At 38.4% G+C, this 14,596-nt stretch overlaps 1 protein-coding gene across 1 annotated transcript in view; it reads left to right on the forward strand.

Annotated features, from left to right (window-relative positions):
- Positions 1–14,012, forward strand: part of ccdc178 (coiled-coil domain containing 178) — a 33,768-nt gene extending 19,756 nt beyond the window's left edge. Inside the window, 3 exon segments of the mRNA XM_015383151.1 lie at positions 2,620–2,754; positions 7,578–7,668; positions 13,705–14,012. Coding sequence (XP_015238637.1) covers positions 2,620–2,754; positions 7,578–7,668; positions 13,705–14,012 — 534 coding nt within the window.
- Positions 14,013–14,596: the final 584 nt, after the last annotated feature.

Genomic DNA, 14,596 nt, shown 5'->3' on the forward strand with positions numbered 1-14,596 from the left:
CTTAAAGTGGAAAAAACCGAACTTCTCCTTTAAGAAGGGAGGCCCAGACTTCCCTCTCCCCCGCCACTTCTTCTAGCCCCTCAGGAGGAACCCGAAAGCGTTCCCAGGCCAGCCGAGAAACATAGTCTCTCCAGCGTGTCCTGGGTCTTCCCCGGGGCCTCCCCCCGGTGGGACGTGCCCGGAACACCTCACCAGGGAGGCGTCCAGGGGGCATCCTAACTGGATGCCCGAGCCATCTCAACTGGCTCCTCTCGACGTGGAGGAGCAGCGGCTCTACTCCGAGTCCCTCCCGGATGACCGAGCTTCTCGCCCTATCTCTAAGGGAGTGTATGCATATAATAGTTAGCATCCATGCTAAGTATATATCTCACACTTACATGCATTACTGTTGAATAAATATTATATATAACATCCATCCATCCATCCATCCATCCATCCATCCATCCATCCATCCATCCATCCATCCATCCATCCATCCATCCATCCATCCATTTTTTTGTCACGGTTATCCCAAGGGGGGTCGTGAGGGGTGCTGGTGCCTATCTCCAGCTGTCTACGGCCAAGAGGCGGAGTACAACCTGGACAGGTCACCAGTCCATCGCAGGGCAATAGATAACATCTTTATAAAATTATTAAATTATTTGTATATTGTATTCAAGGCTATATAAATAATTAGCTTTTTAGTAAAAGCCTTTTTTGAAGTTAGAGATTTTTTTTACTTATTTAATTCAATTTTAATTCAACTCAACTTAACTTTATTTCTAAAGCCCTTTAAAACAACCACGGCTGACACAGAGTGCTGTACATACCAGGTTGTATAAAAACAACATAGAAATTTAAAGGAATAAAGCAAATACAAGTCAATAAATTAATTAGAAGAAATAAAAACATATAGAAAACAATAAAACAAAAAACAAACACAAAAATAGAGAGTGAAGAATATTGTCTAATGAGGAGGGGGAGTGCATAAAATTTTGTAGCAGCAACTGAAGCTGAAGCTCTGAGCTTCCTTTTGGACCTGAGTACCTCCAGGAACAGCAGGTCAGCTGACCTGAGGCATCGAGTGGGAGATGATTTAACCTTTATTTTACCAGGAAATCCCATTAAAACTCAGAATCTGTCTTACAAGAGACACCTGGCCTAGGTAGCAGCCAGATTTTAGCAAATGAATAACTAATAAATATCAAAATAAACATCAAGCTACATTTTGATAATAAAGGAAGTAACAAATGTATAAAAAAAAAAAACGACAAAAAAAAAAAAAATCAATGAGATCCTAAAGAAACACAGGAGAATGTTTTCTTCCCAACATAAATATTTTGCACTAAAACTTGGTAAAACAGTGGTATTTTTAGCCAAATTTATTATGTAATGAGGTATAATTAGGCCTGTTGTTTAGACATTACCTTTGAAAAAGTACAATTTTTACAATTTCCCTTTTATCACCAACCTGATCACAAAAGCTGTTACTCTCACAGGAGCCCACAGTTTTTGTTGCCATCATTTCCAAGGATGTCTACATCCACAAATAGACGTCTCAATACATTGTCTACCACAAACCTATATTTCCTGTACACAAACATAGCAGAATGCACAAAGTACCACTACTATATGCTCAATTCATTATAATCATCACCATGGCTTAATTCATCTAAACAATCATCCTCGGGACTTTTATCTCAATAAATTGATGTCCATAATAAAGCATAAAAAAAAGTTTAATGTACAAATGTTAAACATTGTTAGTATTATTTCTTAATTTCATTCACAATGCAGGAAAAAAGCAAAAATAAATATTTCATTACTGATAAATGACCAAATAGGACATTATTGAGAATTTTTCAGGTATAGTATGAGAGTAACTTTTCTTTAAATTTAAATTACTTGAATATTTTTGCATGTATGTCCTTTTGAAACCCTTTATGAGTGAGGGTAGATGTTAGTACTGCTCTGTTTATGTGGAGGCTTCAGCTCTTGGGTTTTAACAGGATACACCATTAAAACCATTCTTGTTATTGTCTTTCCTTCAGGAGCTGATGACTGAACTAATTCGCTTTAGTTTTCAATGCACTGGGGAACACATTGCCAAGCAATGATAAGCTTTGTAGGGAGTGCAGAGATGGAGGGGGGAGAGAAAGGCAATGGCATCTATCAGAATTTAAACCTCTTTGCTTGAAACTGTGTTCAAATAATAAAGCGAGCAGCATGTCTTTCGAAGAGACTGGGAATAATTTCTGCTTTCTGTGGGGGGTTCATGACTTTGTGTGTATGTGTAAAATATGTCTTGAGGGGATTGGTATAAAGTTAAACTGGGTGAAGTAGAAATATTTTACTCATCAGCTTTGCAGTCACAGAGTTTGCCTCGGCTAGAACAAAACTGCTGAAGCATTTAGAGAAAATTAACCCCCCATCCTGGCAGCCAGATGTGACTGGATTCTGATGAGTGCACACGAGTGGGCAGAGAAACCAAGAGACTGTGAAATTCCTGTCAGGCCCGTGTACTGCAGAATGGGCTATTGACTGCTTTCTCTATTCCCCTCCATCATTCTTCTTGAACACTGCCATTAATTTCCTCTCCTGCCTTACCAATTCCTTTTTTCTGCCCTCTCTCCCCCCCAGCTCTCTTTGTTGCAGAAGAGGATGCACAAGGTTTTGGTAAAATACTTAGAACAACGCAGCCTCGACAGCCAGGCTGAACTGGACCGATGCCAGGCTCTCTCCCAACAAACCACCCAGAAAATAAAAACTGCCCAGGTATTATTTATATATATATTTAAGTGTGTGTGTAGAAAACAGGTCAGCAAGCGACACCATCTACGCTATGCATTTGCATAGCAAATCTTTTTTATTCAACATTCATCCCAGTGTAGGTATGCTAACAGATGGTAGCATATTCTTATGCATACTACAGTAACTCCATGTTATGCTTTGCATTGTTTGAGCCTCATCCAGCTAGTCAGTTGCCTTGTGTCTTCTATTCCAAGCAAGAGCAGCCAGGCAATTATCTACCAAAACGTCTGCCTCAGTGCTATAGTGCAATTAGAGGCACTACTCTTATATTACAGTATATACCTTCACTCATCAAATCATAGACTGATGTATGGAATAATGTGTGTGACTGAGGAGCTGTATTAATTTTTTGTGTGTGTCAGAGTCTCTCCCTATTGCAAAAATATTCACACCCCTATGATAGCCTTCACATTTTGAAATGCTGCATCTTAAAATTTCTATAGAATTTCATTTGATATTACCGGTACCTCTGTCCTGATTGTTTTAGATGTCTCCTTGCTGCTACATACCTGACTTATGAATGAATGACTAACACGCCCCTGCAGCACTTGAAGGCTGCTGAAGAGGTCATGCAATAATTTAAATCAGGTGTGCTCCAACAGAGAGACATCTAAAATATGCAGGGCAGTCGTACTTTAGGACTAGGTTTGAGAACTAATGGACCTCAAAGCATGACATAATTGCAAAGTGGAATGTAAAAGCTTTACAAGTAAGAAAAAACAAATAAAAAAAAACATTCCCTTATATCATTAAATGCAATTCTGTAAAACCTACTGTCCTAAGAAGTCACCTAATTCATAAAAAATATCCTTTTGGGTGTGTAATGTTATTTCATCACACAGCTGTTCTGTGAAGGCCTCGTAGGTTTGTTGGAGAATGTTTGTGAACTTCAACATGACTAAGCAACACACCAGGGAGGTTAGGGATAAAGATTTGGAGAAATTAAGCAGAATTAGAAAGTAAAAACAAATATCTCAACCGTAACATCATAGAAGACAATGTTCAGTCCATCATCATAAAAAAGAGCGTCACATATCTGCAAACCTGTGGAGCTATAGCCACCCATAAAGCTGCAACATCACACCATACAAAGGAGTGTGTTTATCAGAAGAGTAGCTTAAGAGCTTAGGTTTCTCTGGGAGAGCTGCAACGATCCACAGCTCAGGGCAGATGATCTACTGACACAGCAACTACTAGTTTGGCACATAAAGTGCATGCATGATGGCTGCAAACATCAAGGAAGTATCTCTGGTCAGATGGAAGAAAAACATTTAGTAAGCATGCCATCCATACGGTGAAACATGGTGGTGGCAGCATCATGCTGACATAATGTATATCATCAGCAGAGACAAGGAAGTTGGTGAATGGGACAGTTGGGAAAGTTTTTTTTTGTCAGCAGAACAGATTCCCTAAACATCTTTTTGTGTATTATTATAACCCAATCAATAACCAGGCAACAGTTTAACCTAAATTTGCCAAGCTGATGAAGACACAGGCAAATAGAGCTGCATCTTTTAATGCAATAAAAGGTAGTTCCATTTATTTACTCAGATGGGTGAATACTAGTGCATGGTACACTTAAGATATTCATATGAAAAATATTATAAAGAAGACATACATTTTTCCAGTTTACATTTATGTACAGCTCTGTATTGGTCTGCAACATAAAATCATATTGAGTTTGGTTGTTTTTAATAGGAAAAAATTTAAAAAGGTTACAATTTTCTGAATATATTTGCATGACACTGAGCATGAATTATGTCAAATGTTTTTTTGTTGTTGTTGACCATAGCCGTTTTTTTATTCACGCTATTGTAAATATAGGCACAATCACATTACATGAATTATGTTCATGTCTTCCAACTTCCTCATCTTTGTGAATAAGATAACCTTCTGTCTGTCTTGCACAAGAGTTGGAGCATATTCTGCAAGGTTGAAAAGTAGGGATCCTCAATTAGAGGATAATCGGTGTCTAATCTGTGCTGTGATGTGCGATGAGGTCAAAGCGGACAGAGGGACAGTGATGAATCTATATAAAATGTCCTATCCAGCAATACTATAGGGCCAGGTGGCGTGCAACCATGCTATGATCTACATCCACTTTTTTCTTAATCTTATCCTAACAGCAGTACCCTACAAAATCTAAAGTATCTTATACAGTGAGTTATTCTGATGTGGAACACCAGATTCTATTAAGAGGTGTCCTTCTCTGTTTTATCTCCAACGGCTTTTATGTTTTTTGAAGTCCAGTCTAGACATTACAGGAAGCAGCTATTTCTCAGCAGCCCTGCCTCAAAAGGCCCCAGCAGATCGCTGCTCAAGGCAGGGAGTATTGGGGCACAGGGGGAGGAGCTATCAGGGAGCTGCAGAGTGTGAAGGACAAAAGAGCTGGTGTATTCAAGCGCACCGCAGCGTCACCCGTCACAGCTCAGCACAGGTTCCATCAGAGCAGGCAGCACTCACTTTAAACTGGCTCCTAAAGAAGAGTGCAGGAGAGGGAATATCTTCCATAACATACACAAGGAAAAATAACCCTAAGGGGTTAAAGAAAGGCACTTGGAGAGTTTATGAACAGGCATAAATTTACTGCATACTACTATAGAGATTTTAAACCCTCGCTGATTACCTCTTGAGATTTTGTACTGAAATAAATTGACAAGAATATAAATATTTTTGTTGTCTAGAACAAAGCAATGGTAAAGAAATGAATTGAACTGATACCGGTTGCAGCAGGAGTGAAACCAGGCTGAGTCCTGATGAGGCCTATACTAATCCATCATGTCCACTTAACCCCACAAGCAAAACATTAGAAAGGTCAGGTTTGCTCCTTCAGACGCCACATGGCAGTTCTCTCATAACTGGCTTGAGGGAAGGAAGGCTGAGGAACCCTGGGGTGGGTGGGGGTGGGATCGGAGGGGTGGTGGGCTGCCATCCTGTTAAACTCCTGCCAGAACTGGCAGTTCAGCTTTGTGTTCTGCAAGTTTACACTAGGGATGGCATAATTGACAATGGCTAACAGCAGAGAGCAGTGCAGAGCTTTGTTGAATGGCCAGTAATGATTGGAGCAGACGCCCACTGCCCCAGTCCCAGGGGACAGTAATCCAAGATCCTGTTTCTGATATAATTGTTAGTCAGAGAATTTCTGCATGGCCAGGCTGGTTCACATTCCCAAGCTAGTTGACTGCCAGGCAGTTTAATAGAAAAACTGGATGCTGAGGTTTTTTAAGCAGAGGAGCATTGAACCTGGACACGGTTCACCAGGAGCGTTATTCTGCCTCCCTACAAAAATAAGAACAAGCTGGTAACTTTACTCTCACACTTGTAGCCAATGCCAACCATTTAAGTTACTGCAAGGTCCATAACCCCCCCAGTCTCATAAACATTAGTTCAGTCTAATCACTTATTAATAAAATAAATTAAATATAAAACATTAATGACATCTTCCTATTGAATTTTTCACAGCTGCTCTTATAGAAAAGAAAGAAGTAGCTTTTATGTTATGGTTAATCGAACAGTTTACCTATGATTGTAGAAAAAAAAAACATCTAATACTATTAAGTTTATGTATACCTTACAAGACAAACAGTTGTACCACTTAGCTGCACATAATTAAGTATGGCACAGGTATTAGTTTTTAAACTAGTTTGTGTAAGAGTTTAACTGATTAAAACCAGTCAACAGCCTGTTTGACGTTCATATGTCAAAGGAAGATTATTTTGATGAATGAATGAGAAGCTTTATGAGCTAATCATAATTGTCTAAAAGTTGAATAAGCATTAAAAAAATTATTGATAAAGCATTCAAACATTACTAACCCTATATGTGTTTGAGATAACACACATTGAGATCAAAACAAGGATGTTCCTTTTAATTCTGACACATTCACACTATTAGCTGCTAATGAAGCTGCCTGTATTTTCAAATACCTGGTTCCCTTATAAATATTTCTTTGGCTAGCAGACACATCTGGATACAGAGAACAGTGCTGTTTTTAAACTGCTTTAAACAAGACCACAGAGCTGGTCTGTTTTGCCACACAGAATAAACCAACAATAGCTAATGTGAAAAGGAAGACAGCCAATTAGGATCAGGGTTTTTTGGCAGAGGTTAAGTCAAGCGATGGGATATGTTAGGTTTAGATCCACGTGCATCAAATCTTGAATTTCAAGGTATAAACAGAAATAAAAGGTTAGATTTTTTTATTATTAAAAAGAAAAACAAAAAAAAATCTATTTTCTAATGAGATGAGCAACCAGACAAAAAAAGTTTATGTTTGCCATAATGAAAGATGCATACGTTCCCTATGCTTTTGGTCTATTTTTTTTATCTTAGAAAAAAACAAACAATTCTTCTTAGTTACAAGCTGGGATATTGGTCATAGTTTCTTGGAAAATGTGTGCTGAATTTTGCTGTAGATGGAAAGTTTTCAGATGTTTGTGTTTTTTATAAATGAAAGCAGAATGATAAAATATATTGTAAAAGGCTACCTAATTTCTAGTTCTAGTTAATTTGGGCGTGCTAATTTCTAACTGCATTCTTTAAAAAAAATCTTTATCTTGACTAAAGTAAGAGATAATAGTGAACAAATAATAAATTTAAGCTGATCAACTGAAGAAAATAGCAGAGTAGTGTTTTTAGAGTTGAAAGGTCAAATTCCAGTGGTTGGTCTATATTGCTAAGTCCATCTAGCCTGTTTAGCAGTGCACAAAATGTGGACTAAGCATAATTAGTGCTTATACAAATGGGCCTGCTGTTGTTATTTATCCGTCTTTTTCTTGTTTTAACAGGAAAAGTTGTCAGAAAGAATTTCCCTCCTCTCAGCTTTACTAGAGTCCATATGAGATGACTTAACGGCCAGTGTAACACTGGAAAGAACAGGTAAACCAGTCCACATACTGTTGGAATGAATGAGTAGATGCGTCCAGTTCAAGTAGCAGTGTAATTGGACATTCACCTGTACCAGACAACTTACTTACCCTAGCATGCTTCACTATCCCCCCCCACTTTTCACTTGCAGCAAATCCATAACAATGAAACAGGTGACTTTCATGCTGCTGTCAGGACTGATCTAATTTTAGCTGGGTGAATGATTGCAATTGGCTTTGCCTCATCAGATAATTAATCTATGTCACCATTAATTGGAAAAGAGAATAATTACAGGCAGTGTTGACAGAAATTCTACGCTTCTTCAGATTTCAAGATCTAATTACAACTAGTGAAGCCCCATGACCCTAAGTAGCACTTAGTACACTTTAGCCAGACTGACCACCTCCATGTGGAGACCACCGTCCTGAGGAAAATACCCTGTTTTTGTCACGGCGCCCCACTCTCCTCCAACGTCTTCACCCACTGAAAACTGTCTCCCTCAATCACTTTTCAATATTCAATCTTAATTTTGTGGAAGTTTAGCATTTTCAATGAGCTGGAGATGAATGATTAATGAATAAATTTAAATGCTTCATTTTGTCCATGGATCATTAGTTAAGTCCTTTGTGGGAAGGACCTGAGAAAGGAGTGAAAATTATTGAGACATTAGCCTGGAGCAATCCAGGGGTAAATAGTGTGCACAAAGGGATGTTGTGTGCGCACTATCCACTGGCATTCTAAAGAACCCTGGGGAAACGCTGTTTTCAATTTGGAATCTTAACTGAATCACATTTAGTTCTTGTAGGAAATTGATTTTGTTTCATAGTGTTTAACCAGAGACATGTCAGTGCTCCACAACATCACCTGCTTCATATAGACCTCAAAAGTCAAATGTAAACCATGGCTTTAAAAAATGTGCAAATATTAAAATATGTACTGAAGATAATGCTGCAAACAAAATATGAAAAACAAAATAACATATTTAGAATAACATATTTAGAAAAATATATAAATAATCTGGAATGTTTTGTTAGAATTATCATTGTGAGCGACCTGAAGTTCTTAGAAATACTGTTGTCACCCTTTCTGTTGGCAATGACAGAGATCTTCTTGCTTGTTGTTGTTTTTACAGACACCTCACCTACCAGTCAGGCAGAAGGGGGCAGTGTGAACACAACAAAACTGGAGAGATAACTGAAACATGACCATTTACAACTGGTTTTGGACTTTTTTACACAAGTGATTAGCAAATCCCCTTTTATTACTTTTGTTTGCAACTTACAAGCATAAGAAATGCTTATTTACACCTGTTTTAATTACCCTTTGCTGTTTTAGTTGTTGATTGTAAAATACAATAAGAATTTTTACTTATTTAGGAAAATAATCTAAACTTAGAAAATTCCGCTACCTATAAAGTGTGTTTTATCTTTTTCAAACAAAAAAGGAAATACATTAACTGAACTTGAAGTGCAACATGACACTGTAGCATCAAAACAACTGAGGTAAAACTTTATTTGAGGCACTTAAAGCACACAGGAACGGTTATGTTTCTGCTCATTTCTACAAATGAACAGAAACATAAGCCATATTCATTGGATGAGACAAACTGTTAGGCAAGGCTCCTTATTCTAATTTTATGTTGTCTATATTTATTTTTGTGATAAAAGGGAAAATAACATCCCCTCTTTATGAAATGGAAATAAAAGTCAGTAAGCTGCAACTACATATGGACTGACCTCATTCTCATGCATGATTTTGTTTTTGTCACCTCAGGCTTTCTGGACACTTACTTGCTCCAAAACTTTGTTAACTTGGATGTATAAAGCCAATTTGATGTCTTTACACCCACCTTTGCTAAATCTTGTATAGTTTTATCCTTTTAGCCTCGTCAAAGCGCCACAAACTACCTTTAGTAAATACATCTCATTATGCTAGGAATTTTTGCTCCTCTCCTTTTGTTATGACTTATTGATAATTTGGCCTATGGTGCCTTTGAAGTTCTGATATAAATTTGTATTTTTAATGTGCTGAGGGAGTTGCTGTCTTGCTTCAAAAATGTGACTCGCTTTATAATATACAGCTAAAGTTAATCCCAGACTGAGAGACAGCTGAGCTGGTCACATCACACAGACAGATTAATAGAGAGCATAAAAAACCACTAAACATTCTAATTTATTGCCATTTTACTCTAAATATAGGTGGTAAGATTACACATACAATTCAAATTTTGGAACTTGCATTCTGTTCCCATTTGCACCACAGTCCTGACTTTTAGAAAAAGACTGACCCTCTGTCATTTTACCATGAAGTAGCACCAACACTGATGGTCCTGAATAATTATAATGTTGATAATAAAAAAGGAATAAAAATGCCAAACGTTTAAGGTTCATATTTAGAGGATTTTCTTTATTAAGGCTTCTGAGCCCAAAAGCTTTAACTGCTGTACATCGACACACAAAACATGTATCTGTTAATGCAGTGGACAGCTTGCAGAGCCGAGGTATCACCAGCCCATCAAAAACAGCTCAAAAAGACAAATGCTCAGTCCATCTTATATTCCTCATATCCTTTACTGACTATATAGCAATATCTTCCATGAAAGTGCCTCTCCAACACATTTATCTGCTTACCATGTATCTAATCAATCCCCTAAATAAATGAAAGTGAGCCACAACTGGATGTCATCACATTTATCTGCAGGCGTGCCTCGAGGTGCACACGCCTAAAAGCTGCTCCTCTAAACACGGTAAACTGTGAAAGTACTAATGAGAAGTGCCTGACAGCTGAGACATATTTTCATCCATATTTGATGCTTGTTTCACTATGTTGAGGATCAAATTTATAGTATATTCCTTGCCGTGCTGTTGTACTCTGTGATGGATCAAAGCAGGGATAGGCGCTTTTTGTATAAAGTATAAAGGTAGATTCTGCAAGAAGCATGTTTTTAAGGGAAAGGAGGGGGATCTGATTTACTGGCAACGTGATTCTCAATTTCAGCCTGGCGCCACCATGCAGACGATGGGTCCGTTTCGTTTGGATTCACTTCAGTAATCAGTTTTGATCGCCGAGGTGAAGCCGAGCGAATCAGAGCAGCGTTCTGTCTTCTGTGGCTAAACAAAATTCCGCTCTGAGGTCTTTTTAAAACCAGTGAAATGGAGGTGTCCTCTGAAACCGTCTCATCTTTGTTCAGGAGAAAGTAGAGAGTTGAGCCTTGGAGCTGAAGAAGTCAGGAAAAGAATTTGAGTTGAGAGGGGAAGCCACTGTGTCTAAAATATCAATGAGGGGAGATGCTGCCAAGTTTGGGGGAACACAAGAGGGAAGGATGACCTGGACAAAACACAGCTGCACATGGAGAAAAATAATCTTCTCTATCATTTTTATTTGTCTAGATATAAAAATAAACATTTCCTTTCTGCTACTGCTTTGATGTAAAGTATGTTTTAAATAGTACATTTCAACAAACTTTACCAAACTAAAGTATCCGTCAGTCAGTCATACTGCACCTCTTTTTAACCATAGTCTGGAACTGTGTGTTTGCCCAGGTGAGTCCTTCATGTTGAGCTCAGCAGAAAACATGACAAACAAATTCATCAGTATAACAATACGTGCTCCTTGTGCTTCCACACTCATTTGATTTCAAAGATATTTATCTTAAGAGGATAATAATTTGTGAAAGTCTTTGACATTTGTGGCTAGCTAGCATGATAATAAATCCGTGGCTTGGAACATTTTTTAGTTAATTAGAGTCAATCAATCCAAACTTTGCTCACTTACCGGTGTGAAACCGGAGTATAATGAGCAGAAATCAGCATGGTGATTGGAAAACACAAATTACAGCTGTTAAAGAGAAACTCATCCACTTTTCTTCTGTTGGTGCCAAAATGCCTGCTGTGAGGATTTAAAATTAGCAAGGCATTCCTTTAATGGATGTTGTGGGAACATGCACCTCTATAATTAAGAAAAAAAAACAAAAAAACAGTTAATATCCTCATAGGCTAAAATGAGAAGTGTTAGTATGACTGCACGGGAGCTCTTACAGAAACAAGCTGGTCAGTTGGCTGTTTTAATTAAACTTACAGTGCATTGCCAAAGTATTCATACCCCATTGAACCTTTTTTTTAACTGTCTTACATTACTATTGGGATCTTATGTGGCAAAGCTACAAAAAAGTGTATTTTTTTGAACACAGAGGTTATGGATGATATGTTTTTAAAAATTTGGTTTATAATTTTATTCATCTTTGTATTTCTGATTCCCTTAAATAAGATCTAATGCAACCAGTGGCCTTCACAAATCCCCTAATTAGAAAATATAATCCACCAATATGTTATTTAACCTAATTTTAAAGCTTTTTTTTTTTTTTTTTTATAAATCCTTAAAAGTTGAACACAGTGTCTCAAAGATCAAAGAACACACCAGAAAGGTTAATTGCATCTCTTTTGAATTCTTTGAACATATTACAGAGCTGTGTTTAGTATTTCAATGGAAAGAGCACAAATGATGCACAAGTGCAGGTAAACACGAGGAAAATGGTTCTACATAAAACCCCCAAAAACTTTCTTCTTACATAAGCAACACTACATCACTGAGAACATGACATGGAGCACAGTGCTGTCTCTGCTATGCTATGAAGGTGCTTTCATTCAGCAGGTATAAGGGGACTAGTCTGAGTCAATGGAGAGAGGGCAATCATGGAAATAAACCTGTCAGAGGCTGCAGAGACTTGTGACCCACACACTTTGGGTCCACTTAACCAACGGGAAATTACCCTAAACATATAGCCAATGTAAAAGTTCAGATCAAAGAGTATCCATTTGTTAAACGGTCCAGTCCAAGCCCAGACCTCAGTCATACTAAGAATTTTTTTACCTATTTAGGTTTTTCAGTCTTTAATTCAAGTGGAAGACCTAAAAACCCTGCAACTTTAACTGGTTATAAAGATTATTCCACAAAGTATAAAGTATTCCCCCCAAAAATGTTTTTTTTATGCTTATAGACTGGTATCTACTACTCTGAGCTGATCTTTTACATTAACGGCCCATCTAGCTTGTGGCTGTAAAAGAGGGAAAAGTTCTGTGGGTATCAACACTTCCTTTAGACCTTATTTCTATTATTTATTTATTTATTTTTTGACAGTTAAGTAAACTCATAATGATGTGTCACCATGCTGTAGCAAAGAGGTGGTCAACACAAGTTCATCAGTAAAATCACACAGTGGGTGTAAATGAACTTCTTTGATATATGAGGCCGTTTTTTTGTGTTAAAAGCTGCCCATATCCCGAACTGTGAGTGCTACATTCATATATTCTTGACATATACCTTGCACCTTACATCCATGGAGTAATGATGTGAGTAATGACCTTGCGACGTTAACAGCATCATGCAGCCTGGATCTTCATCGGAGTCAATCTGAGCTCCCAGACAGAGGCAGAATGACACCACCAGGCTGTCGGGGCAACCAGGATGTATGCGACCTCGCTGCCGGATGTAATTTGCTCTCAAGAGCTCTTGGAAAAGGGAGAGCTTATGTTGTCGGGCTCATGTCGTCAGGGCTGGTAACAGCAGCTTGCTATTGTATTAATTATTGTCAGGGAATCCAAGGGGTGTAGATAATACAGAATGCACTGGTTGGTCCCATTTGTTTCACTTGTCACTGGAGTGAATAATTGGGAGTGCTGACCATATTAGACACAGAGAATTTCTAAAAGATATGACTCCAACAGTTGGAATACAAAAGTATGGCTCAGAAATTAAAAAGCTTTAATGTGTGCAAATTTTAAATCAGTATGCAATGATTTGCTGGCTTTCTGTTGCCAAAAGCCTTTTCAGAACAACAGTACCAATGATTCTGATTCCCAATAAAACCTCCATATGTTAGAGAAACAGTATGTTTTATGAAATGTATTTATTAGTTCTGAAAACAAATAGTGGTTCATCAGATATTCTGGAATCTTTTAAGGCTTGAGAACATTGATAGTACTTCAGTAGAAAGGGGTTTGCTAATACAATGGGGCTCATCTCGCAATCCTCTCAAGGAATAACTATCAGTCCTGCTACAGCAGCTTCGGCGTCCCTTGGTGACCGCGCCACTGAGCCCGTGCTCGCTCCATCGCACCCCACTCCACGCCTGCTGCCACCCTGAAGGTAGATGCATCACGCTGGGGAGGCTGTGCAACAGCAGCCCCCTCTTCTCCCTCAAGCCCCCAAAACCTTCTCTACAGCCCTCTCTGCAACTCCGGGTGTCCTCTGCAGCCCCTGGTCCCAAAAGTGGAGGTTCTCCCTCAGGTGACTCCTCCACACCACCTCCATGTGTCCTCCCACCTGAACTGCACAACTGGTATTCTTTTGTCATCTGAGAATGCCACACATAGACACACACACACTCTGTGCTCACTCTGGAGGGGACACCGCCTGTTCCTTTCTGCTCACCTCCCGGCTGCTGGCTGACTCTGTGAGCCGTGTCTTTGGTGGCGACGCCATGTGTGGGGGATCTAGGGGTTTAAAAACAGCAGGTCTCCCATTCTCCCTGAATGAAAAATATAAGTCCATCCGGTTTATTTAACCATGGATATTACATAAATGATCTCTGACCAAGTTTTATCTGAAATGATAAACAGAAGTTCATTGGCCACCATTAACAAATTGTTAGCGTTTTTAATAAAAAAAAAAAAAAAAAAAGCTCTATAGCGGAATTGTGCTGTCAAACGCAGCACTCTCCCTTCCTATTAACATTTAACTAAAACAGTGATTTAGATATTTCACAGAGAAATGTTAAACTCCCTTAGGAAACTGTAACATCACCAGTTCTCAGTGATTCATGTTCTGTATGTGAACAAGCAATAATCACACATCATAAAAATAATAAAATCTTATGAAATAATCATTAAATAGGCAACAGCTGTCAGAATTTGTATACATATTAAGACAGCACAAAAACATA

The sequence above is a fragment of the Cyprinodon variegatus genome, unplaced genomic scaffold (genome assembly GCF_000732505.1).
Source record: "Cyprinodon variegatus isolate N-32 unplaced genomic scaffold, C_variegatus-1.0 Scaffold277, whole genome shotgun sequence".
In the NCBI taxonomy this organism is placed as follows: domain Eukaryota; kingdom Metazoa; phylum Chordata; class Actinopteri; order Cyprinodontiformes; family Cyprinodontidae; genus Cyprinodon; species Cyprinodon variegatus.